Source organism: Neopelma chrysocephalum, unplaced genomic scaffold, assembly GCF_003984885.1.
Source record: "Neopelma chrysocephalum unplaced genomic scaffold, ASM398488v2 Primary Assembly neopelma1_59, whole genome shotgun sequence".
NCBI classification, from domain to species: Eukaryota; Metazoa; Chordata; class Aves; order Passeriformes; family Pipridae; genus Neopelma; species Neopelma chrysocephalum.
This window is the reverse complement of record NW_020897714.1, coordinates 3,136,515-3,163,816: the sequence shown is the minus strand read 5'-3', so window position 1 is coordinate 3,163,816 and position 27,302 is coordinate 3,136,515. Positions and strand designations below refer to the sequence as shown.

The 27,302-nt window shown below is 41.5% G+C and overlaps 1 protein-coding gene across 2 annotated transcripts in view; it reads right to left on the bottom strand.

Moving 5' to 3' along the window:
• Positions 1–6,846, bottom strand: part of TRHDE (thyrotropin releasing hormone degrading enzyme) — a 215,319-nt gene extending 208,473 nt beyond the window's left edge. The window contains exons 1-2 of one of the 2 annotated variants that reach the window (XM_027679720.1): positions 6,038–6,846; positions 301–574 (exon numbers count right to left, since the gene is read on the bottom strand). In XM_027679720.1, the coding sequence (XP_027535521.1) occupies positions 301–574; positions 6,038–6,846 (1,083 nt within the window). The remainder of the gene's footprint in view (positions 1–300; positions 575–6,037) is intronic. The other variant, XM_027679721.1, reaches the window with a different exon arrangement.
• Positions 6,847–27,302: the final 20,456 nt, after the last annotated feature.

Genomic DNA, 27,302 nt, shown 5'->3' with positions numbered 1-27,302 from the left:
ACAAGACAAAACTTCCCAAGAAAACCAAAGTGAAGTGAAATGGCATATTTAAAAGCTTAAAATTTCATCAGACAACCACACCTACTAAGTTAACCAGTTACAAAAAGCCCAAGACAAACCAAAAACTTTAGACAAACCTCCAGAAAAGGTCAGAAACAATACACACCATCATTAAATACACTAGCAAATTTTAGAAATGCTAATCAAGAAAATACTTTAAGTACTTGATGGTATGATCCCCTCTAAAAAGTGAGGGTTTTCAAAGTAGTGAAATGTGTTTGATATATTAGAAATACTTACAACTACTCCACTCCTGGTGACAGTTTCCCGGTATGTAAAATTGCACACTGCCCAAGCTAGGTAATACGTGGACATAAGAGGGGTCTGTGAAAAGTGATCTGTAACCCATCCATCTTCTTCAAAAACAGAAGTTTCAACTGGCATGTTGGACAAAGACAAGTAAGTTGCTTGATGTCTGATACTGATTTTGAAAGTGGCCTTGTAGATGGGCTCATCAAAGCAAGGAAAGGCTTTTCTGGCGTGAGTAGGAGAAAACTGCGTAACAGCAAGAAACCTAGAAAAGCAGCAAACAAAAATAAAAAGTAATTACTAACTGTGCCCAGCACTTGATTCATAAACATACAAATAAGACATTGCTTCACTATTGTGGTTTAGAGGGGGAAAAAATACAACTGTATAACTGCTGAAAACAGTTCAAACAACGGTTTGAACACTGCTTTATCACTTTCTTACTACCTCTACTGCAATGCAATTGATACAAAGTAACGGTCTACAAATTTCATACAAATTTGCAGACACCACAGTGACGTTAAATAAATAACTCCTTGTCTTTTATCAAACTTCAGATTCTAGCGGTATTTTTCATCAATATGTGGGGAAAAAAGTGAGCCACTAGTGATTATACAATGTAAAACAAGCACAGTCCTCAGTTCAAATCAGGATTTAACAGCCTCCGGGGAGTTCACTCTCCCCTAAGAGACTGACAGGGCACTTTGCCTTTCTTTGGGCATGAGAACTTACGGTCACACAGTGCACACAGGAGGGTCGTTGTTTTCCACCGCTGATTAATTCTGTATCAGCTGCACATAGGCCTGGGACACAGTGCTATACAGCACTTCTGTGTCTGTGCATGTCCAAAAACAGTTCTGTGAGCTTTGCCAAATTACAAATGTAAGTAAATGATTAAACAAGCACAAACTATTTCACTGCTCTTCTACATGTGGTTTTCTTTTCTGGAGTATTGTATAGAGAAGAAATAAATATTTTCAGTTAATGAGTCAAATTATTAAAAGATCTCTGAAGGAGGAAAAGATATTTATTATGCCACTGTAGAGAATGGGAAGGCTTTAGCTTGACAATAAAATCTGTAACTGTATACTGTGGAACTAAAGAGATTTTAACCCAGATATAGAAAAGGAAACTTTCTGGGTAGAGACTTATACTTACACATAAAAAGAAAACCCATGTGCAATGATCTTTTTGCAGAAACAAGAAGTTACACTTCAAAGGTTGAATTATGGGGTTTGATAAAAGTATTTTCTAGAGGCGTGCAGAATGAAAAAATTACCATGGGCCAACTATGTAACTGTAAAGGTAGCACATACATAGGCTTTTTAAGTAGTATTGATTCATGTCTCCATGTTCCAAGGTTCCCTCAGTGGAAATAACCGGGCAATTTTAGATACCAGGCAAACATTTATCAAAATTTTAGAGGCTGACTAATCATCTGTTATTCCTCTGAGGGAACAGGATGGGTGGACGGTTTTGATATAATGAAAACGGTGGCACCTATTATTAATCAGTCTATAACCATTATTTTGCAATGTGATACCCTCTAACACTGAGGAAGAAAATAGGTAGCCCATAAGGAAAGTGAAGTATCTAATTAACTTTTTCTAAAACTTCTTGGAGAAAATGAAGAAATAAATTTATTGAAACGTTACACTTTTTTCTTGCACCTGCACCTCGTAGAACTAGATATATGTTTTTCAGTGAATTATCACCTCTTTCAAATAAGGATAATTTTTTAAAAATTTGAAAAATTTTTCCACCACTGAAGCATTTACGATCAGTCTAAAATAAAAAGACTTTTTTGGCTAGCACTTATTGAAGGAACTCATCATACGACATTTTTCTTGACTTGTTACAAAACACGGATTACTAAAACCATAACTCTGCATAAGGTTGCTAAATCTAAGGTTAAAATTTGGTGCTAGGTATTCTAGCGTTAACCCAGAAAAATTCCATATTATCAGTGGATTTGTACTAGTGCAACAAAGTCAAATCAGCCAATTAAATGAAGCAAAGCAACTTAATTTATATATGAAGTATTTCAAGTGGACCTGATTCTGCATTCTAGGCACACTCTAAGCAGCTACAGACATCAACAGAAGCCTCAAGTGAGCATGGAAAACTGTACTGGCCTGTTATTAATACAGCAAGAATGACAAACTTTCCCCTGAAATTAACAATTTTAATGAGTTCCAACATACATGTAAATTTATACTCGGGGAACACCATTTATACTGTGACACTCTCCAAATAAACAATCTTTTCCTTGTTCCCCCTCCCCAGCCTCCCTCTTTAATACTTTTATATTTAATACTCATTAGGCCATTGAAACAATCTCTTCACCAGGTAATAAATCCTGGTAACTTGATAACCCTCGTAAACGCTTAATCATCTGTATTCTCTCAGACAGGTAGATATATATCCACATAGATGTAACTGGGCAAACACTGGGTGGTCAATATTTCATACTAAAAATACATCAACTACCAATAATGGTGATATTTATAACACGAGCATTAGTATCAAACATCAATTTGCTTGTTGTGCCATAAAACAAAACAAACAAAAAGTTAAAACTGCTTCCCAAAACAGAAACATTTATACTTAAAAACCCAAACAAACTAAACCCAAAACATTGTCTCTGTTTATCTACCCGTCTCTGTGTTCAAGTAAAACAAGCAAACTTCTACACCATAATAAAACTGAAGAGCAAGCCGAGTGTTTCATCCATCTCTTTACACACCACTCCGGGCACCAACATTTTTATCTCCAATTCCCAAAAATATGACCATAAAAAGTTTTACTTTAGGGAATGACAGGCTTGCAGCCTGTTTTCTGAGCATACCCACAGCAGTACTTCACCGCTGTTTTAATCCCATCTCATCTATTAAAGGAAGATGTGTTTCCTCAACAACCTATCTATTTTGACATCTTAGTTGTTACAAGACGAAAGAATATGTCTGTTTGTTTTGTCTCTGTGATGTAAGAATTTTTTTTTCCTTTTCATTTATGCCACAGTTTGATGTTCACTTAAATTATGCCTGCATATTTTTACAGTACTCTACAGGAGCTCTGTATTATGTGCCAGTAAATTCTGGCACATAATGCTAAGTAAATTTGTAGCATATCACTTGCATTTTACATCTCAAATACAGTAGAAAAGACTTAAGTCAGAAGCTGCTTTTATGCAGCTGTCAACATTTCAGACTGATTTATGACTTTCACCTGTGAAGACCACAGAAACTAAATTTAGGGAAAAAAATCATAAAGTGAAGGCATTACTATGTTTGTGATACCTCACAGTTACCCAGAGTTATTAGCTCCTCATGTACAACAAAAGTGGAAAAAATGATAGCTTGGACCCTTTTATAGCAACTTTACTCCAATGAGGCTACTGTATTTTAATCAGATACAAAGATGTCAAAAGCTAAAGCCCTGCTGGAACATCAAACTCTCCCAGAGCATGCAAGAAGCCTGTCTGTCTATCATAATAGAAGTTGTCCACATTTAAGGGCCACAAACGGTTATATGTATTACATTATAAAATGGGTTATTAATAAAAATGCAAATTGTTACATTGTAAGAGCACGCTCTGATCAAAGATGTTCCCTGCTTTAGAATGTGTATTATTCACTTTATACTACAGTGAGTCATTAAGCCTGTGCCAGTTGAAAAACACTACTTCTATTTAACACCTGAAACTATAACCACGCAATGATTACAGTTTTAAAAACATTTTACGGAAAGAAATAGAAATGAACTGATGTAAAGAAAAAACATGCCATTGATTTCAATATAGCAATGCTACCTTACATAAGGTAAGGTATCTATCCTTAGATCTTGTATGACTATACTTAGTGTATTAAAAACAAAGCAATTCATATCTGAAAAGTTACACACAGAATACTGGGAAACACATTTTATATTGCCTTCCAGTCTGTGTCTTAAATTACTCTGATGACTGAAAAAGTGAATGGACCTTTTTTTGTTGGTGGTGGTTTTTAAATCTTAACTAGGGAATCTGTATTGAAGTACAGATTGTACAGTAACTCTGAAAAAATGTCACTGCCACACCTATTCGACATTTCAATTACTCCTATACAAAGTCTATATACACAAGAATAATATCTGCTTAAATAACTTCTTGGATTCGTAAAGTGAGTTATACCCCCTGCTGTTAACAGTATTTTGTTTTCTGATTTGCCTATTTCCATACAGGTCTGTGAGAACTCCCAACTATCCTAGTCATTCAATCATCCGTGATAACAGGCATTTTATCCGCATCTTTTCCTACAACCATGCTTTTTCAAATTTCCATTTTATTTCACTTTGATGACAAATTGCAAAAACTTAATTTCAATTCTGCTTGCAGTTCTAACATCAGACTGTTTAAAACTCTCAATAATCATAGTAATGAAAATATGTTTTAATAAAAGGACTTTTAATTTAATTCAGTTAATGAGGATGCTTTTCATGTTTGACTAAGTATTTTTGCCAAGTTCTTCCAACTATAAACTCTTTGTTTCACTTCGCAGTATAAAACAGTAAGATTCAGGAAGAGAAAACCTGTCACTGCAGGTGTTTCATACAAGTTTCAAGAAAGGACGGCTTAAAAATAAACTAATTTTAAAATGATATGCCATGACAGAACCATGAAGCCCATCCCACCTTTCTTTTCTATTGCAAAGCCTGACTGTGGTTAGAAAACTACTTTAAAAAAGAAAGCCTCTGTAACTGCCTAAACGGGGACCTCCACAGTGACCTTGCCTACCATAACAAGGGCCTCGACAGGAACCCAAGGAGATATAACAACATGAGTAAATACTGAATCTTGTTCTGCATGAAAACTAATTAGGTTTGCCCGGTCACAGGGTGTAAACCTGCAGCGACTCAGCTGCAGAAGTGTAAACGTATTCACGTTACGTGAAATCACATCCCACCACGTTTTTGCTTCAGATAATAAAATAAAATCAAACCAGCATAGAAGTCCCGCTGCTGGCAAGGCTGTCACACAAGGGCACACGGCAGCCAAACACGGAGTGTTTATCAAACAGACCCGGAGTCTCCTCTCCGGGCCTGCCCCAACAGGGACCGAGCGGACGGTCTGCTTCACTCTTGCCACCCTGGAAATTGGCTCGTTATCCTCGTCCGTCCGCAAGCCGCGCTGGGGCATCTCCTGACCCGCAGCCTTCCCCGCCCCGGCGGGCGCGCAGGCGGAGCGCTCCGCTCACCTGCCAGCAGCCCCGGCTAACCCCGGCCGAGCCGACCGCACGGCCCCAGGCCGGTCCGCCCCGCTCCGCCCGCCCCCGCTCGCTCCCACGCAGCCTGTCAGCCTCGGCACGCTCCAGCCGCTCTCCCGACACCAGCCGGTGGCGCGGAGCGGGCAAGGACTCACGGTCCCCCAGAGCCTCCGCAGCTCCACCCTGCCAGCGCCAGCCTTAAGGGAACGCCCAGCGAGCGGCGGCAGCGGCAGGCGAGGCCCGGCCTGTGCTTACCGACCGACCGATTGGACTTGGCGGCCGCTCCTCCCCGCCGCAGCCCTTGCCCGGGCGGCTGGCACAGCCCTGCGCCCCTCGGCGGCACCGCCGGGGCCGGGCGGCGCGGAGCCCGCGGCATCACCCGCCGGGCAGCTCCGCGACCGCCGGGTCCTAGCGCCGCCCCGCCCGAAGTTCGGCGCGGGGACTGCCAACTTCGGACCGAGTTGGCGACGCGGCCGCTCCGCTACCTTCGCTCGCCGTGGAGAACGTAGGAGCTGCGGAAGAAGCCCAGCAGTTCGTTCTCGATGAGGGCGTTGTAGATTATCTTGAGGTTGTAACTTCTTTGCACCTCTAGGCTGCGGTTGAGGACCACGACGAACACCTGTGTCTGGGGGTAAAAGAAGGTGCGGGCCACCCGCACGCCGCCGGCCAGCTTGTCCTCGGCCACGCGGACCGCCTCGATGTGCATGCGGTGGGCATGCAGCACGATGTACCGACTGGCGTTGCGCACCTCTAGCTGCACGTTCACCTCCCCGCTGAAGGTGAAGTTCTCCATGAAGGCGCTCAGCATCAGGTTGTAGTGCAGCGGCCGCAGGTGCCGCGGCAGCCGCGGCCGGGCCCAAGGCGGCAACTCCTGCCGCCGCTGCCACTCCTCCTCCTCCTCCTCTTCCTCCGCCGCTTCCCCGCCCCGCGCCTCCTCCTCTGGCTGGCCGGAGGGCTGCCCCGCACCGGGTGGCTGCCGGGCCGCCCCCGAAAGGCTCCCGTTGCCGCTGGCCCGCGGCGGGCCGTCGGCGGCGGCGCCACACTCCTCGAAGCGGACGCTGAGCAGCACGGCGATCATGGTCACCGCCAGCAGCGCTAGGATGGAGACGGCGAAGCCCAGGACCAGCCGCTTGTGCACGGCGATATGCCGCTCCGTGGTGCGGGGTCTTGGCCCCGCCGCCTCGGCCCAGGGTCCCGGCGTCAGTCCCCGGCTGCCGTTCCGCAGGGCGGCCTCCTCCTCGATCATCATGGGGGTGACGGGCGGGCGCTTCTCCCGTTTCTCCTCCAAGGCCATCACGGCAGCGCCGCTCCCGCCTCCCGCGGGGCCGCCGCCACCCGAGGGGGCCCCGAAAGCATGGAAGGCTCCGAGGCAGGGGGGCCCTGAGCCCAGGTGGGACGCACCGCCCCTCACTTCCCGACAAGCCGCATCACCCTGGCCGCCGGGAACCCCGCTGGGGAGCGGCTCCCGGTCGGAGGGACGGGACGAGGTCAGGTCAGGTCGGGCAGGAGGCGGCGGGCGCTCTCCGCCGTCCGGCCGCCGGGGCCGCGCCGCGCAGACAACTTGTGCGGCTTCTGCGGGGCACTTCAGCACATGCCGCCGAGCACACCTCGGCGCCAAGGGGGAGGGCTCTGCCGCCCCGGCCCCCCCGCTAACACCGCCGCCCGCAGGGAGCTCTCTTTTCCCCGCGTCCCGAGCCGCCGGGGCCGGGGTCGGGCTCCTTGCCCGGCCCCAGCAGCACCCGAGCCATGCGCGCCCCGGGGGCGCCGCCGCGCAGATCGGGCCGTCCCCGCGGGGTTCGCCCGGCACCGGAGTGGTGGCACCGGACAGCGGCGTGGGCCGGGCCCGTCCTCCTCTTCCTGCGAGCGGGTCGGGCTCCGGAGAGTCGCTCCTCGCGGCTCCTCTTATTTTCTCTTTCCTGTCTCCTGCAGGTACAGAACAGTCTCCCGGCTGGCTCGAGCAGAGGCGGCTATATATAGGCACCGGGGAGAGGCGAAGGAAGGAAAGGGATGGGAAGGGGGGAGAGGCGGGCAAGCCCCGCCGCCCCTCGGCTTCAGCGGCTGCTCCGGCTGTCGGCGGTGACGGCGGCGCCCCGGGGGAGCGGGCGGGGGCGGGAGGCGGGGGCGACGCGGGGATGAGGGAGGCTTTTCTCCGGTGTGTCACACGCGGCGGCTCCGGGGGAGGTCGCTGAGGCGGCGGCGGGAGCCCCGGCCGGGGCGGGCGTAGAGCGAGGGCCGGGCAGCCGCCGGGGACGGGGCGGCTGCAAAGCCTCCGAGCCGCAGGACTGCCCGGGATTACACGCAAATGCGTGTGCTCGCCACATAAATATTGAACGCCCTTACTGTGTCGTATTTATAGAGACTTAATAAAGAGCCGCCGACTACGTGTTTGGACGACAATAGTGCTGTCATACTAACGTGGGGATGGAGCTCAGAAAAGGATAAATACTCCTACTTAAATCGATAGGATTAATATGCCGAGAAAAAAATCGCCCCGTAAGCTCTGGCTGGAACTCTCAGAAATCCCCCTGCCGTTACTCCACGGACCCAGGACTGCCGGTGCTGAGCCCCGCTCCTCAGCTGGAGGGATTTTAAGGATATGTTAAATGCTGCCTGGGGTAATACAGCAACGCTTCGCTTGAGTAGCCCTTGGAGAGAGCCCTGGTCTAGAAAACTGAATCAGCCCACTTCTTCCACCTGTCCCCAAACTTTTGCGTGTAGGGACTGCAGAAACACAGAATTAATATATACAGCGAGGATGTAGATCAATGTCTGAAAGCATCTCTGTTCCCCTTATTTTGCTTGCATACTTCAAAACCTGCCTCTGTTCATTTTCTATTTTGAAGCTCTTTAGCTCCAGTCTTGTAAGCAGTTACAGATGTCTCTATCCACGGCATTCAGTCCTGTGGAATCCACAGCAATATATGCTGTATGTCAAGTTAAACGCATACATAACAATTTGCAGGGTAAAGGCCTTATTTTCCATAGTGAAGAAAAAAGAAAAAAAAATAAAAATCAAGTCCTACACTTCTTTCATAAGCCAAGCAATTCTGCAGAGTTTCATGAAATGTGATGTATTAGCCATTTCACTTCAAGAGAAAATGCCTGATCTGTTTTCCCTGAATCTACGACATCTTCTAGAAATGTTACATCACTTTGCACGCTGTTGTAGAATACGAATGATCACTTACTGACACTCAAACAAATTTTAAGTCTAAGGATTACCGGTTTAAATATAAGGAATTTACTACCCTCTGTATGTACTCCTTATATTTCCTTATATAGTCCTATAGAAGGATTGTATTTAGCTTTACAGTCCCTGGAAGGAAATGAGCACAGCCTAAAAAATGTTTGTGATCTTAACTATTCTTAATTTTAAGTATGGTGATACACTTGCTAATTGTGTTTGTACGTCCTAGGAGGACTAAGATTTTGCTCCATAACTGGCATTCCCGCATATTTCCTCTGGTGATATTTGACTGCCCACCTGTTATAACAGGGCAAAGAACAAAAACATTTTATTATCCAAAAATAGCCTTCATTATTTACTGACTAAAGTTTGAGGCAGAAAGGTAGAAAACTATTGCTATGTGATTTGGGGGAAAAAAAAGGAACAAACTGACACAGCAAACTAACAAAGCTACAGGTTTAAAATGTCAGTTTCTATATGTTTCATTAAACCCTTTAAAAGTGGGCACATTGTCTGAGTGCTTTTAAGATTTTGTATGCAGGCTGTCAGTATCAGGCATTAGTAAGATAGGCAGTGTTTCCCTCTATCGCTCTCTGCATTTGATTTTTAAGTTATGTTGTTCCCATCAGCAGTGCATGGAGACATTCAGGCAAAGATGTGATTCAAGAGTAGAAGTAGCCTAGAATACAGTGGAACAGTTTGTGTCATTTATAAATATTTTTAATTTTTAATCACATTTTTAATTAAATGCAATTGAATAGTTACAGCTTTCACAGTTTAAGGTTTTTTGAAGCCTTCTCAGAAAAGCAGTGAGTGGCAGGCAGTTGGGCTAACCAGCCCTGCCACTTTAAAGGGGGATGTACAACTGCATGTGTGACAGTACGGGAACATCATTCTGGCCTTCTTGATGTACAAATAACAGCCTCAGCCAAGGGAGTCAATCACACAACTTAGCTTTGAGAATATTGGTCTATAAATTGAAGGGCCACTACTGGGAGAGGGTACGTAAAAGGTTTAAGGTGCATGCTAGTAAGAAGCCATGAGGCTGACTCCTTTTAAGCCAGGTTGAAATGGCACTCAAAATACTGGCATAAGGCATGAGTGATGGGAGTTAAGGCTGTTTATATTCACCTCCAACTTTCATCATTGCTCAAACAGAGCAGTGAGAGGTTTCCAACCCCTCTCCACCTCTCTTTGGGCTTCTTGTCAGTCTGGGGACTTACAATAAGAAGGTTCAGCTAGGTACTGTGTTAAATAGCTCATGTCCCTCAACTCATCCATCATTCTAAAACTTCACATTACTAGATTAACCTCTTCTTCATATTAGTAATGACAGGTTTCTAAAACGTAGCTTGACCAGATACAGGTCAAGGGAGGTATTAACTTACTAATTTGTTCTCAAATACTACTCTCTGCATGTAGTTCTGTGTACAGACTGATACATAGCCTTTTGCTGAGAAAATACAAAGGCATGGGGCTCCCGAAAAGCAACATGTGTACATCTGGGGAAAATTCTTGTTTTTTCATTTGTCCACAGTTACAAACATAGACGTGGATTGCAACTCCTTTGGTCTTTCTGCAAAGACTGTTGGAAAATACATCGAATCATTGATCATTTTTTCGGTAAAATCCTGATGATGACTCCCTGTTGTTCAAAATTTCCCGTAGGCCATCAACATGTTGTATGCAATCTCATTTTATGAGCTTATAGCTTAGAGTTTCACATACTCATACAAAATATGAGTATGTCTCACCTTAACTGAATTGCTATGAAGATGGCCCTCCCTAGACAAGTATCAGAAGAAACATGTATCTACTTCAGACAGCACAGTTTCCGATTCTATACCAGCTTGTAGCATGGCTAGTAAAGAGCTGATGAGGGACCCCCATAAAGCTGTAGTTTATGTTACGTTAAGATTGCACACAACACCTCTCAGTATTCCCACTGGTGCTTTACAGTCTTGGAAGAAAAACTGTGTAAATGAGCAACCTCACTATATATCATGCAGCTGGGTACAGTTCAGCCAAACTGGGGATCAGGACATTACAGTTTTCTGAGTCTGCCCAACTATTGCTGCTTTTTAACTCGAGTGATCCATCCTTCATTCTGGGTATAGCAGAGGTTTACAGACAGACTTTATCATACTGACTCCATTCACAAAAAAGCCAAACCAACCAACCAAACATAAAACAAAAAACAAACAAACAAAAAATCCCAAATATGGTAAGGGGCTCAAAAAATGTCCTTCTATACAAAGATGAAAATCAATAGGAATTTATATTGGGAAGAATTTCAGGGGGAAAATACTGCATCAGCCCACATCAGTCAGTGCTCCACTGATCCTTTCAACCTCATTCAGGCATTTCTCTGGTCATAGTTGGATTCTCCTTGTATACTTCAAAGTCAAGGTTACCCATAGGTCTTAACCCATCCTATTTAAGTCCTAAAGTGGACTACAATTCATAGCCTGCAAACATGTTGGTCAAAAAACATCAATAAGGTGACCTCTGAAAGTATTATGAACTATTCACTTCTCACAGACACAGATACACGTGGCCGTTACTTAAAGACCAAGTATGGGCTGACTGTTTCCAAGCCACACAGGTTATCAGTGAAGCAAAGAGGAAATTATCAGTCCATCATCACTGGCTTTTCAGTTGTGACTAATTCCCCAAAGAAGTGACGCTGCCATACAGAGGACAGATGAGTCCTCTCGAGGCTTACAAATAGGCCAAAGGGAGTGGATTGGGACAGTGGTCCTACTTTTAGTGGGTTTGGCATTGGGTTTGGTTTGGTTTGGGGTTTTTTTCCAGAAGACATTTTCAGGAACATGTCAGGTTTAACATATGGCACTGGGGAATACACCTGCTGTTTAGTTTAAAAATCACTGCTAAGAAAAATGCTATAGGAAAGACTTTCTAATTAAAAGTGAAAACACTGGATTGTAGAACAAGCTGACACACAGTGATTTGTGCTGGCTTAAACATACAAAGAAAAGCAACATTCCTTCCTTTGTTTTCTGCTCCTTCACCCGCATGTCACCTGTATAAATGACCTTCTTTCTTACTTGAGTTCATTGGCATTAAGTGCTATTTATGTTTAGTTTATAATTAGAGATGTCCAGATGACTAGGTAAGGCTTTATCTTAGACAGGTTTTGTTTTTCCTTTTCTAAAGGAACAGATATATGAGGAAGGGGCTTGGTGCTGGTCTGTGCTGTGAGTAAAGTCCTATCTAATGAGAAGCTGGAAGTTTGCAACAGGATAGAGAGGCTCCCTAGTAATCTGGATTCTTCTCTTCCCCTCCTTCCTTTCTGTCTTATCATCACCTCTTTGTTTTCTGTCACCTCTCAAGTTGGAGGGAACATCAGAGGAGGCATCAATAGAGTGTTGCTCTGTACACCACCAGGCCCCCAGTAACCCCCTGCTGCTTCCCATTTACCTTGTGCTTTGAAATCATACCATCGCCACCCTTTGTTGTGAAATTTTCTTCCTTTATATTTCAATCCTTTTAAACTACTCAGTACTGTCCTACAAAGTCATAATACTCTCTTTTCCCCCCAAAACTCAGCATTTTCTTTCTCATGTTTTAGGATAAAAATATCTACTTTCATATGAGAAATAAACATTTGAAATTTTCAATTTAGGTGGCTGAGATACATTCTTTTCCCCAGATGTTCTGTTTTCATGTTTATCCACATCTCCTCAGCAAGTGATTTTTCTTTTCTTTGTTTCATTTCTTTTTCTTCATTTCAGCAGTAATTTAAGAAGGAAAGCAAGTATCCTCATTCTCCACTAGCAAGTTTTACTTAAAGTATATTTCAATATCTTTACAACGTGAGGATTTTTTTCAGCGTTTTTAAACACAGCTTCTTGAAGACATTTTTTTTCCATGCATGAACCATTTCAATTCCACAAGTTCAATAATGCCATGTTGTTAGTAGTGGAATGCATAGCATAGATATAATACTGTTTGTTTCTTTCACTGAGTAATTACACTTAAAACTGGCTAATTGGAATCAATTAATAGTAAGAAGTTAGTCTCAGGGGGAGAAGAAGAATTATTTATGGAAACTCCAGACTATATAAGGAACCAACATTTCCACACCTAGATTGTGTCTTATCTGCTGCACTTTTTCATTAAAAAATACAAGGACCGTGATAGTGGGCAAGGCAAGTGTTTACTTCCATTAAAATTTAGATTACACCACATTTTTTAAAACATCTGTAGATAATCTCTTCATCCATTTAACTCTAAAATACATATTCAGACTTCTGGTACTGGATTTCAATACAGGATTTCAGTACAGTTTATTGCATTTTGTAAAGCATTATAAATATCCGATGCTCTTTTGTTTCTGTCAGTATCCCATTCCCAGGGCAAAAATACAGATGTTTCCTCATGAGTCTCCTGATTCAGCTAAGCTAGAGCGTTCCAACTTATGCAGGAATACCTGTGCTTTACAATTGCCTCCTCAGGCCCATATTTGTGTCCAGGAGACATTATATGAATATGTGAATGTATTTTGTCAGCTCCACCATAACCATTTGCATCCTGCTACAGACTCCCTGAGTAATTGTAAGGATATGAACAGATCTTCACCTTCACTCTTCACTGATCACCTACACTGATCTTCACAATCAAAATACCATAGGGGTTTGTGATTTGCCAAATGTCTTGGATAAGCATCAAATAGGCAATTTTTGCAGAAATGTGGCCAAAATTTAACAGCTGTGGGAAATACAGTCCGCAACAATCCTTCAAGAAGAATGATCTGTAAAAACAATCACAAGCATCTACAAACAGAATCACTGTGAGATTCCTCAGTCCAAATGCTGACTGATCCCAAATTTTCTCTAAATAAAGACTGTAAGGAAAAGGTCAGGGTGTGTTTAAGGTTGCTGTGATTTTATAATTGATTACAACAAAGCACTTTGGTATATGCTGAAATATGGCTTTCTTTGGGCTAGCCTTTAAAATGGAGCAAGTGCCAAAGGGGAGTCATAAACAGGGGGGACAAATTATGAAGGGGAAGAGGAATTCAGCTGACTGGGGAAGATCATTTGCCTCAGTGCAATTCTTGGCCAAAATTTGTCTGGGTTTGATTTTACTGAGATCCCAAGGATTGGATACTTCCATTTCCTTACACAATGAATAATGTGAACCAATTGAACGAGGTATTTGAATGTAGAATACCAGTTATTGATTAAAAAGCAAAACCAAAAACAAGACAAGTAACTGTTCACAGCGATAAAACTAATCTAAATGCATCAGCAGCACTTAAACTTTAACCTATGTTTGAAATACATGAAAATATCCTACTTAGTAATAATTCTAGATTCCATTCTTTCAAGCTACCTGTGGGTCACTCTTGATTTCCATATTGTAAATTTGCAATTTTATTAAGCATCAAAATACATTACCAATATATCTGATCATTTGATGGGCCTCAAAGCACACTACCAGGTATTCTGTAACACCACTCAACTCACAGAAAATATTTCATTATAGTTATAAGGGTTTTTTGTTCTCAGTGCATTGGTACTATTCTGAGTTTGTCTCTGCAAGTAAACTCCTGCCCCCTATCGCCCTTAATGGTGCTGATGCCATAGGCACACATCTCAGAGGGATTAAAAATATTATAGCTATTTTGGCTATAAAGAGATTACTCAGATGCATTGTTTTTCACTATGTTCAGGTCATCAGTCTCAAGAACAGTCATGGCTGCTACTTTCTTGTTAGAAAAGTGTTAATCTGACCACTCACGTATAACTTGGATCTCAAAAGGAGTTTCACAATTAAGATGCTTTTGGTGAGAATTCATACCCATCATCAAAGTGGGAAGATTTAACCCCTGTTGGTATAAAATTCATTATCATAGAACCCTATTGTTTCAAATAATTTGTTTATGAAATAAAACCAGAGCGCTGAACAGCAAAGGCAGAAAAATTAAATAATCACAACATTCCAGTAGAAAATTCATTCACATTGTAGACGATAAATAATTCCTTGTGTCATATCTCTTATAAACATGACTAATGACTGAAAAGAAATTTTCAGTTTTTAGTTCATTTGAATTCCTTTATTCCTTAGAGAAGAAAATTAATTAACTACGTTTTGGTCACAATTATCCTCCTTAAGATTCTGGAGCTGTGATAAGTAGATGACCTACGTCTCATTCATTCTCTTAAAAACTTAACTTTTGATGTGGGACAGGGGCAATGAACCATCTTTGCTGCTTTAAGGCTTTTCACAAAATAAAATTTAACTGACAATAAAGGAAGCGTGCTCCTAATTAAAATAATATTGATTCAGCATATGGTATTGTGCCTTTGGTTTTCACTTTTTATTAGCCAAGTTGTCACTTTTCTCTTTAGTGCCACCTTGTGGGTCAGCCAGTTATGAAAGCACAAAAATCTCTCCTGCACTAAAAATAATTGGATCTGGCATTCAGAGCATCATGGGGAAAGGGGGAGGTTGTGGTTTAGGGGTTTAGAGTATCTCTTTTTTAAGAAAAAAAACCAATAATGTATGAAGAAAATGGTTTCTATTCATTTATAATAGGTATGCAAGAAGACAGGACAATCTCTCTGGGATTGAAAGTAATGGGATCTACAGAAAAAAAAAATCAATGTTCATTTACAGGATAATCATCAAACTTACCTTGGAAAATGTAAGTGGCAACCTCTGACTTGTGTGATTTTTGCCACAAGAAAAATGCTTCTGTATCTTACTGCCATTATTTTTGCAACACCTTTTCAAGAGAAGTAAAGCTAGATAATTGTAAACTCCCACTAATCCTACTTTCAGAAAAGATGAATGATCAGATACAGCATCATAACATACGTGCTTGTGAAATTCAAGGTGGATTTGCACACAGCAGCTTCAGATTCTCCTGATAAAGCACAGAAATTCAAAAACATATCTAAAAATTAAAAGTGTCAGGGGACATGTGTACTGCAAAGGACATTCAGACCAAGACTTGGCTGCACTGTGGTGACAATAAGTTTTTTCTTATACCGCACTAATAACTCAGCTGTCCTCTCACCTTACAGAATGGCACAAACACATCCTCATTCATTTCTTGAAGGAATTATGGACAGTGGAATTATGGTCAGTTTGTCTTCTTGAAAGGAGCAGAGAGAATGTTTCTGATATCTAATTTTTAAAGAGCCCTTTTTGTTACTTTTATTAATCATTTTGTTAGTTTTCTTAATGCTGGCAACTTTGAAAGCTACAAGAAATAATTTTTTCTATATTATAAGCCCCCAAATAAAACATCTTTGTTTTATTCTGCATACACATTAAAAGCACTTTAAGCTTACAAATTCTGGTTTTTAGGTAGCCAGCTCCTTTGCATTCTCTCTTACCAAACACAGATTTATAAAGGAAAATGTCATCCCTGAAAATCTCTTAAATTTGATCAAGTAGTCATATATAAGATAATCTTGCTGGTAAGGAGAGGGGTGATTTTAAATAGTAGCTGTAAGGTAAACATATGCAGGTATTCTTCCCAAGAATGCCAAAGCTGTTGAAGGATTAAAAAAAAGGTTTTTTTCAGATGCAAGGACCACTTTTTTATGATAGTGCATGCATTGGGTCCCACAGGCAAAAGGCAAAGCCCCTCCTCCTCCAAGGCTTTTTGTATCTTCTCTCTCTCCTCCCCCACTCTCTCTGGCCCAAGGAGGCCTTGTACATTTCTGCAAACATGTTATCTCTCTGCATACCAGAGAGCAAGGCCGAGAACTTCTCTTGCAATGCTGGGCAGGGGGAAAGCATTGAAACTGCCTTTGAGAAAGAGCCACCACTTTTGGCAGAAAGCCTTCCTAACAAAGTGAGTTCTAACTTCCCGTTACAAATTCTTCCAGAAATGTATCTATTGCTAAGTAGCTCTTGAGTTGTAGTGAAATCAGATTTCATCCTTAAGATATATGATAAGGACAAGTGATAGAAAATATAAGACAGTGGAAAATGCAGTTTCCCATGATCATATATAGCCATTACTTAGATGGAAAGAGACTAAGGAGTTGCACAGGAGCATATGCCCAGTAGGGCATTGAGGTTCAGTGAAATTTTCCGAAGATAAAAAGCCCCATAAACTCTCCTACCGACAAGTAGGTAGGTGTCCAGCAATTTCTCTGAGTCTTAAATAAGTTCAAACAGAGTAAATTCAGTTCAAGCAGTAGGAAGGATGGTCCAACAGGCAGCTCACTAGCCCAGACTGTAGAAAACTCAGCAACTGACTTCCCAGTACAGTCACAGCCTTCTTCCATAACCCCTGTATTCCTGTACCCTTTGCTAACATCATCCCTCCAGACAGTGCAAAAGCCTTTGAGGAAAAGAGTTATTAATGACTGTATGGTGTCTGGATGCTACATCCCATGAAAACACTGAGATAGCAATGTCTTGGACAGCCTATCATGTTCCAAAATTTGCTGTGAGCTGAAAAGCCACCCACTGCAAAATACTGATGGGCAAATGCTTCTCTACTGAGAAGACGAAGGGGGGAAAGGAGTTGCAATCAGGTTGAGTGAAGAATGACACACAACAAGTGAGAGAGGTTTCACCCTGTGCTCACATCTCAGCAATTGCTGAGGATACAGCTGTAGAGACAGCTGTCTCTGCATGACTCCACGATGCATCAGTTATTCATTTCACTCTTTTCCCTCCCAAACCTTCACATAGACCAGACTATGATCAGTTACCAGATGCTTCTACATAGTTACCTGCACCAGAAGACGTACACTGGTAACCTGCCTCCCTGAAAGTTGCACTTACTGGACTGAGAAATGGCCACATGCTTAAAAATGGGATTTGAATATATGTTGGGGGGGGGGGAGTTATACACATGGAATCTTGAAATTCTGAAAAAGCATCAGTGAAATTTAAATGTGAGAGTGACTGTAATGGCATAAAACAAATACTCTAAAGAAAGAAGTAATGGGATACCCAGGACTGCAACCATTGTTCACACAGAAGGTCCTTGTACTATTTTGGGGAAGTACTTAATAGAACCGCATTCCATTTTCTATGAGGGGTTTTTAGCCTCTGCTACATCAGAAACAATATACATGCACCACCAGCTAAGCTTCTGCCAGGCCAGTCTCCTATGAGACACACCAAGTGTGATGTCCCTCAGCCCCAGCTGGGTGCAGTCCGACCATCTCACCAGCAGCTACGCTCACAACTAGCCAGGTCCCATGAGGCAAACAGTTACAGAATCCAGACCCCAGTTTTCAGGAATGTGTCCATCTTGCCTGCCCCACTCCTCAGACAGATGTTTTCTCATATACCTTCCTTCCTGAAGAAGCTGCTCAATTTGCTTTTGAGAAGTTATGTACATAAACAATTTTGTACAAGTTCTCCAGACCCCAGGAAATTCCAATTTTAACATTATATGGATATGCAGATGGCAAACTTAATTTTCCTAGATTGCAGGATAGAGAAGACTAGCAGTGTCACTCTCCTTCAGCAAACACCGGAGCCTTGCCTTTGCAGTATTTTTAATATGTCTATATAGCACAGCATCACCGGGAAGAGCAGTGATCCAGCTGAGGTAAAGAGGTTTAGCTGCTTCAAACACCATGCTGTTCAGACTGTTCCAACATGTTTTTCAGCGAGATTACCTGCACAAGAGCAAGCACCACACAGTTGTCACACAGTGCTGTCGTCAGAGGTAGCCTCAGGGTCTCCGCAGAGCACCGAGCTGTACTGCACAGCTCAATGTCACTGAGACAGCATAAGCCTACTCTAAGCAGCAGAAGCCTGCTGTACATGCTTGCAGTGAAGACAAGCATCCCCATCCCATGCCACCTTATCCTACCATAGCGGTACCATCCCTCACAGATAACAAACAGCTCAAAGTCACACCCATTAGATGCAAGGGGTTGCAAACTCAGTTATGAGCCCCTACTCTAACTTCAGACACTCTAGCCTAGCCCATTCAGGTGGGAGCAGGGATTTCCTTAACTGTTCTTTCCTGCTAGCTTTAGAGCATGCAATAGCAGATCATCCCTCCATACCTCTCCTTCTTCTCTTGCAACTTCCTAGCTCCCTGCTTGGCAGTCTTCCACTCCACGTAGCTTTTCCCACCACTCCTGTCAGCCTGTATCTCTGAAGCCTCTCCAGGGCAGCCTGCAGCCTCACCATTTGCTGCTCCATGATGCCCAGGCATCTGTCTCTTACAGCAGCTGGTTTAGATCCACAGCTTGATCTCAGCTAGTGGAGGTAATGAAGCCATTCATTAACCCTTTCTTAAGCTATGGGCAGGCATGGTGTATTCATTCCATCTCAGTAACTGAGAGGTTTAGGAGCATCTGTAGGTTATCATTCCACATATGGGTCAGCACGAAGGAGTCCAGGTGCCAATGGGCTTTACAGACACATCTTTACCAACAGCAGAAAGAAGGTTAAATCCGGGTGAGATTTTGGAAGGAGTGTCTTCTTTTTACGAATATCCTTTTGTCTTCCTCTCCTCCCCAAAGCTGATGCTTTTTGCTTCAACCACTTCATCCTACTTTAACTCCCCTGTCAGTGTCCAGATATCTCACCTCAGTTTTAGTCTCCATTCCTCAGACTCCTCATCACAGCATCAATCTCCTGGAACACCTCAGTGCTGAAAATCATAAAGTGACATTTACAAATAAAATTTTTATGTGAGATTTCCAATGACATCTCAGATCTCAGCAAAAGGGCCTAAGTCTTTGTACTGCAAAAATATAGCAAAGCGACTTTTTTTCTGTAATTTTGATTCTGAAATGCATCATCCTAGAGTACAGTTTAAATATAAACAGAAAACACTGCTCAGTTGTCTCTCAGAATTAACTTTCTCAAGAAATATTTTTAAGGCTCACAAATCATGTGCAAGGCCTTTTTCCAAAGGAGAATTTTTCTTGAATCCATTTAGTAGTTGAAGGTTGTGTCATATGTCACTGGAAAGGTAATTTTTCCTAGTTTATGAAAAATGCCTTGAATTTGACTTTGCTGTCACAGGGGAATAATGATATCTATACAGGTAATAAACTGGCACCCAGAGATTGCTATTGGTAGCTTTGCAAGAAGTATACAATTTTATGGAGGATGATAGGAAGCAACGGGGTGAATTAATATCAAATATGCAATTTATTTCTATAATGTCTACATGACTCAGGTTTCCAGCATTTGTAATATTCTTTTAAATATTAATAGTTAAAGCATAACAAACAGAAGATCATTTTAGAGGAACTAATGCACAGCTCTGTAAATTCAGTAAACGATGGCTATTAATGTTGTCTTTTGTCTTCCAGACAGAAAATCAAAGCTATTTAAATTAAAGGATGCATATAAAATCAATGTATGTTGATAAGGTGTGCACATTAACGATAATGTTTGCAAACATTCTCTGTAGCTTGCATATATAATCTTCTCTTTCTGGAGAAAAGAAGCTCCTTAAATTATTTTTTTCCTTTGTTTTCTTTAAATTATTAATTTTTAAGCTTGTATGGTAGAAGTCAAGAGGAGGCTGTAGTGGCACAGGTGTTATGGTGTCACAGCCACATGCGCTCTTGGATGAGTGGGATGTACCCATACAGCCTGTTTGGCCAGGCTGAGGCTGGGAGCTGAGGAAGCTGATTCATGGTGCTGAGCTAAGATTTGGACCCAGGGAGGCCCCACAGCTGAGGCCAGCCAACCTTCGCCCCACTGCCAGGGAATGACCACCGCCAGCCCCTGCCTCTAGCCAAGACCCTCACCAGCCCGTGGGATGCTTCCTAATGTCACACTCCTGGGTAGTTGGTTACAACCATGGGTTTGATCACCAAATGATTGGAGCATAGGGTAGCAAGTCAGGCCCCCATGCCTTAGCTGGAGGCAGCCGATCACTGTTCATACGGTGTGCAAGTCCCATGGCATAAGCGCTGGAGATTGAGTCCAGGGTAAGAGGAGTGAAGTGAAGGTGCTGGCTGAGTGGAAAACAGGCAAACAAGAACACAAATGTAGGCTGAGACTACGATCAAACGCGCAAAATAGGCCTAGATTTAGCTTAAGAAGTGATTATTGAAATCCTATGTGGTGTGCTGAACACGCAGTCTTGGCTCATGACAGCTACAGTAGAGAATTAACAAACCAAAAAGAAGCAAGAATAAACTGGTGATTTTTTTTTTTAGTTATTACTATCTATCCATTCAGCACATCCATACTTGCACCCACATTGTGTATTTAAAACCAGTTAGATTAAAACCAGAGAATGATCCATGTAACCACTATTCATTCCACATGGAGTGGTCCAGCTAAGCCTTGTAGCTGGCTCCATAAGCCTCAGCCTTAACATTCATCATATTTAGCTGTGGTCTATGCAGGTGTAAAAATCCACACACACCAACTTGCAACAAGTTCGGAGGCCAGACTTCCAATGCAGAACATTTGTCCCTAGGCCCTCTGCTATCAAAAATATTATGGAAAGAATGAAAATAGAATGAGATGGCCTTTTGTAAGTCATTGAATCAGAAGGAATCTGAAACATCCTGGGAAGCCACTTTGACAGAATCAAAACAGAGGACATACAAGGCATCGTTCCTCAAAAAAAAGGGGCTCTGTTGGCTGTGGGCAATGGCACTGCAGGATGTCATTACTGGGGCGTGCACAGAAAGGCACTGACACTGAGGTAGCTTCCCAGAGTAGAAACTTCCCAGCAGGTTTTGGGGAGGGCTTCAGCCCAAATACATAGAAGATAAACACACTAGATACAACCATATCAATAGGAAGAATCTGGTTTTTTTTCAGTTTCTGCATGGGCTGAAGTCCCTTTTACTTCAAAGCAAATGTTTCCCAAATAAAAACCTCAGAATTGATCTTCTGAAAAGCTTCTGTCATATAAATAATTCCACCTTAAGAAAACCATGACAGGTCGATTCATCTGTGGTCAAATTTACTGGAAATATCTGAAACACAATATGTATTTTTCAGTGAGATATTCAGGAAAAAAATTCCATGTTCCCATGTCAGCACTAAAGCTTAAGAATTTTATTCCTAGGATAACCAGGAATGCTCTGTTGCCTCCCAAACTTGAGACCAGTCACATAAGCAAAATATTGGATTTCACTTTCAAAGGTGCCACTTTAAAAGAGATGATTTGACAGGAAAGTTGAATCAGCCTTTCTCTCCTTGGCAAGGTGCCTAATGTGGTATAGAAAAAAGGGTTACACCTGTTTAGAAGGCAGCTGAACCAAAAGGCTTATTGCAGAAATAGAAGGGGATGCTCAATAAGAATGAGAACCTGAATCATCATTGTCAGGAGCTTGACTGGGTGGTAGGAACAGGGGCGCAATGGAAAAGTCACAGCCGCATAATCGATGCCACATCTAAGGCATATCACAGACTGCAGTTTATTTTATTGCTATCTTCTTGTACTACCTCCCCAACTCAAGATAAGTATAATAATTATCATCTAAAAGAGTATTTTTCCCAGTGCCAAATATCGAAAATAATTTCTTACAAATGACTTCCTGTTCAATAAAGATTAATTAAGGAAATTATGTAAAAAATATACTCTTCGGTAGAATATGCTAAATACAAAGAAAACAATGCATCCTTTTGGACAGATTCTATTGACAATAATCCTCAACACCACCATTTCCAGCAGATATAAGACCTGTCACTTACAAAGTAGCCACTAAATTAAATTGCAGATTTCTCCCTCATCTGTTAAAATGCATTCCTATGGCAGATGTAAAGTTCAAAATCAATTTGAGCTTTGCCAGTGGCTCCAAAATGAACGGTCATGCACATAACTTCATATGATGACATTTAAAGTGTGCACAGATACACCCAACTCACACAAACTTTAAATCTTGTATTTAAAAAGAATTGAGGAAAAGTATGAACTATATCATACACTTTCCCAAGACTGCTACAAGGAATAGCAGACAGTTTAAAGTGAAAACAAAATTATTCTATGCCTTTGTTCACAAACCAGAAAAATATTCACATTATGTGACCATAAAGCTCTCTATGGACAAAGCAGTATTATTGTAATGGTAATTGTATTTAGCATTCAATTAAAATTTGTGTGCTTTTAATTCTGAGTACAATGTATAAACAGATATTTTGGGGGAGGAGGGAGAAGAAAGGAGAATTAAACTGTGTCAGATTTAGTATATACAAAGGTTTGGCATAAAATTGTTCCAGTCTTGGTTAGGACTTTTTGGAGCTACTATAAGCATATGTGTAAGTTAATAATGCTAAGGAATACAAAAGCAAACCAGTAGTACCATTCACTTTTCTCCTCATAAATTGAAGTATTTCCTCTCCTGTGCTTTTGTATTTGGTTCTTCATAAACCTTTTCTGAATATCTGAGGGGATTATTCGTGTCCATTAATTTTCTAATTTTATCCGTCAAATATACTCTCCAATTTCCTTTACTTTTTAGTAAGACTATGCACAAACATACAGATCACTGGAAATTGCTTCTGGAGGATGCTATAATAGATGCTTGTCAGGTATATAATATGAAAAAATGTTTGTTTATTTCTGCATGTAATCTGACACGATTAGGATACTACAAAGTAGAATATAATCTGTGTCCTGTGTCTCCTGAGGTCCTCTGAAGAACCTGAACACTATGCAACTCTTTACTTTCTCTGCCATTTTTTTTTCCGAAGGAAGTTATTATATCTTGATTATAAAAAAATATTTTTACAGGAAGTGTTTTCTCCTCAACAGCATTAAACCTTATTAGCCTTTGGTAATGGTCTTTTCTAAAGGGCAATTAATGTGTGACCAGTAGCTGCTCCAAGGAAAATGGGACAGTGGTTTTAATGTATAAGCAAATTGCATAAAATACCCTTTATCTTTGTAATCAGGTTTCTCATTAGTGCACATTTCACTAGCTGTCAGCACCCCAGACACGTCAGCTGGCCGTCGACCATCCTTTGGCACACGCTATCTGAAGCCCTTAAGATGGACAACTTCTCAACTGCGTTGGTTTTGAAATCCAAAATAGCGATTATGCAATTCTTAGAGATTTCAGTAATAATGAGTCACAAAGTGACAGAATCTGGGATGAACCAGAGTGGTAGAAGGGTCAAGTGAAAATAATTAAGATGTCTTTCTGCATAGCTGCTTGGTCCAAAACCTCGTGGGTCAGAGGAGACATTGTAAACTGATCATTGTCTCTTTGCCTTTGGAATTAGTTCTGTTGGCATGATCAGATTGTAGGAGGGCAAGCATGAATCATGTAGTTGTACTCATCAAACTACCAGGCTTAGTGCTTAGTCTAATCAATGAGGAGTGAAGATCCAAACTGTCCTCAGCATGACTGACTTCCAGGTCAGGTGTTTGGAAAAAGGATGATGTTCTATGTAGCACAACCCTGCTCATTCACCTGGGCTGCCAAAGCTTCATATGCACCTGAACACACTGACAAAGAGCATGGGGCTTACTCTTTGCTTTACTTTTGTAACTTCAATCCACCAAGCTGGAAGAAAATTGATAGTAAGTTTCTTTTACTTTCCAGATGAAAAGTCTACATAATTATGTCAGCATCCTTGAAAAATAATGCTTCAGTTTTATAAAGTATTTCAGAAATCTGAGATTTTGAGCCAATTCCAATATTGGACTTTTACAACACCCACACCCACCTACCCTGTTATCAGCTTGATACAGTAGCTGCAAAGCAGTGTAGGAAGATAGAAACAACTGCTATTTATTTTGAATACTCTTAGTTGATTTCTTCCTTATTCTTTATTCTCTCTCTCTTTCAAATGAGTCTTTTATCATTCTGGGATATGATAATCCACTTTTACAACTTTAAACTGTCTCACACCTTCGCTCTTTTTTTTCTCCCTTGTAATATATATTACACAAGTAATGTGCATTGTGGAATATTAGGCAATTCTCTGTTTCTTTGCTAGGTTAAAGAATGATACACTTTTTCAATTTATTTTCAATGAAAGTTAGGAAATGGCAGCTGTATTTGTTTTGTACTATGTAAAATGAATGATAATGGTTTACCAGCTGATTTATTTATTTCTGTTCTTTCCACACTGTGCTACAATGTAAAATGTTAGTCAGGTTTAGCTTGGAAGAACTATACTTGACTATAACAAGTCCTTTGCTTTTGAAATTTAAAAGTATAAAAATAAATAACAGTAATTTCTGGGGAGAATAAACTTTTTCCAAAGGCTTAAATCTACACAGGGTTATCCTAACTATTCCTTACAGATCTGTAAGAATGCAGTGAAAGGGATGTTTTACAGGGCTTCCAGGATTATGGAGAGGTTGCTCATCTATCTTCAAATATGTAGGCATGATTAAAAAGAGATGAACTGTTTCTTTTATGTTTAAGAAATGGTTTAGATTTTTTTCTGTAATTGCCTTAATGTCAATCAAAATGATATAAAAGTCTTAAAAGGAAAAATGTATAAGATGTATTAAAACAACTCTATTAATAATATATGGATTGACAGAAGAGGTTGTGAGAAGGCTGAGGAGGGACATTACAATTTCCTGTCAAAAACTCTTCCTGCACAGAGAGTTTTTCTTCTCATATGACAATACCAAAAATTACTTCTCTTCAACAGATCTTCCAGATGAGGTGTCAGAGGAAGTAAGACAACTATACTACAGTCAAAACCATAGATTTGCTGCAGTACTGCTACAGTCAGCTTAGCAATGTTGTTATCTCTGTGCTCATGGGACTCTGGCCTGGGTATCAAAGAGCTAATTTAAGTGCAGCCTATATGCTTATACTCAAAACTTTGATACTAAACACTTCCCTGGAGCATGTGTTTTCCCAAAAAGGATTCAGATCCATATCTCCCAAAATAAATCATAAGGTAATATTCTCTCCTTGCGTATGAACATGTGGCTTTCCATACCTCCAAAGAGAGGAGGGTTGGCCCTCTGTTTCACATACCTTGGCTGGAGGCTCTATCCACTTTTGTCCTTCTGGTTTTAAGAAAAACAAACATTGAAAGAACTGTGAGATGTAAGACACATGCCATTTGGACTTCCCTCTCCTGCACAGTTCCTCACTAGCTAGCTCCACATTCTGACCTGTTTCTTATGACGTCTTCTGTAGATTCTGAGAATTTATCCTTTTTATAGTAGCCTGAGCATCTATCCAGACCATTTGTATACATAGACATTTGCAAAGTGGGAGTACTTTTACGTATTAGTTTATGGAAATTTCAAGACATATGATACCTTTATCCTTACCTGTTTTCTACTTATCACTAAGTGGTTGCACATACATTATTTTCAATTGCTTAGCAATTACATGAATTAAAAGCTGGTGAACAGTGTTCATCCCTGTTTACCAGCAAAGTTTTCATTAGTCCTCCTCTCACCCAGACAACAATGTTGCTCAGTTTAAAAATATGAAGAGGGAAAAAAACTCATGCTCAGATATCTCAAACATTTATTTTCAGTCTTAAATGTAAATTATAGCTAAACACAATCATTTTCAAATGTGCAAAAAAAGCACAGGGTTTACTCTGTAAGTATGAGGTCTTGACAGTACTCTTTCAGTGATGATATAAACATTGTTCATGTGATACGATAATATATAAAAAATACTTTCCTAGAAGCAAGGTATACCTTTCACCGAAGTATTATGTGTTACTGCTTAAAGTACAGTTTCTAGCCTAAAAAGAAACTATTTACAACTTCTACCATAAAGGCTCCATCTTCACATCTCACATGTTGACAACTGTCAGCTCAAATCTGATGAAGTTCCAAAGAAAAGTTATGTTGTGCTATTGGGCAACCCTGCAAAGTGGATCTTGAAGCAGAAAACTGGCTCCATGCGTCTGATGTCATGCATCATCAGCAACAAGGATGCTGCAACCTGAACTCAAGTAGTTTCCCTTCTGACAAAGCACAAACCAGAGATTTATATGGCTCATGCTTCCATGGTAATGGTGGCTCATCAGTGGTAACAGAAGGAAAAAGCAGCAAGCAGATATAGTAGTCAGGAGTCATCATTTATGACTGAATACATAAGGGGAGGTCAATTATCCCCTTTGTTCAAAGTGGCCTTTCACAGTTGAGGCAAAGCGTTTCAAGACTCACTACAGCATTCAAATACCTCTAAGCCTGCTTATTCAAGTAAGGGTTTCTGCTAGAAAGCCCAGAGCTGCACCGTGGGAGGCAGGACTCTGGAGAATAGGGATGGAGGAAAGGGGCAGGCTAGGGCTACATGCCAGCCAGCAGCTGACAGCCATGGCTGGATGCGTCCAGGTCCTTCCTCCCCCAGTGCTGACTTACAGAGGCTTTCCCAGCTGCAGGTGGCTGCTCCTCTTCTGAGGTCTCAGCAAGTCACTTAGGACTGCTGACATTTTGAATCCAGACCTGCCTCAGGATCTGTGATGTGTTGGCCCTGGCAGAATTGAGTGCCCTGAAAGACACATACTGGTAGCTGCTGAAAATTTTTTAGGATGCTATCATCTCATTTGTTGTGCAAAAAGGCCTACCTCTAAGAGGAGAGAAAACTCCACAGATTTTGGTTTCCTTTGCTGTCACATCTTTTCGGTCAACAAACTGATTTAAATCAAGCATGGATCTGAGCTAAACAAAAGCCCCAACA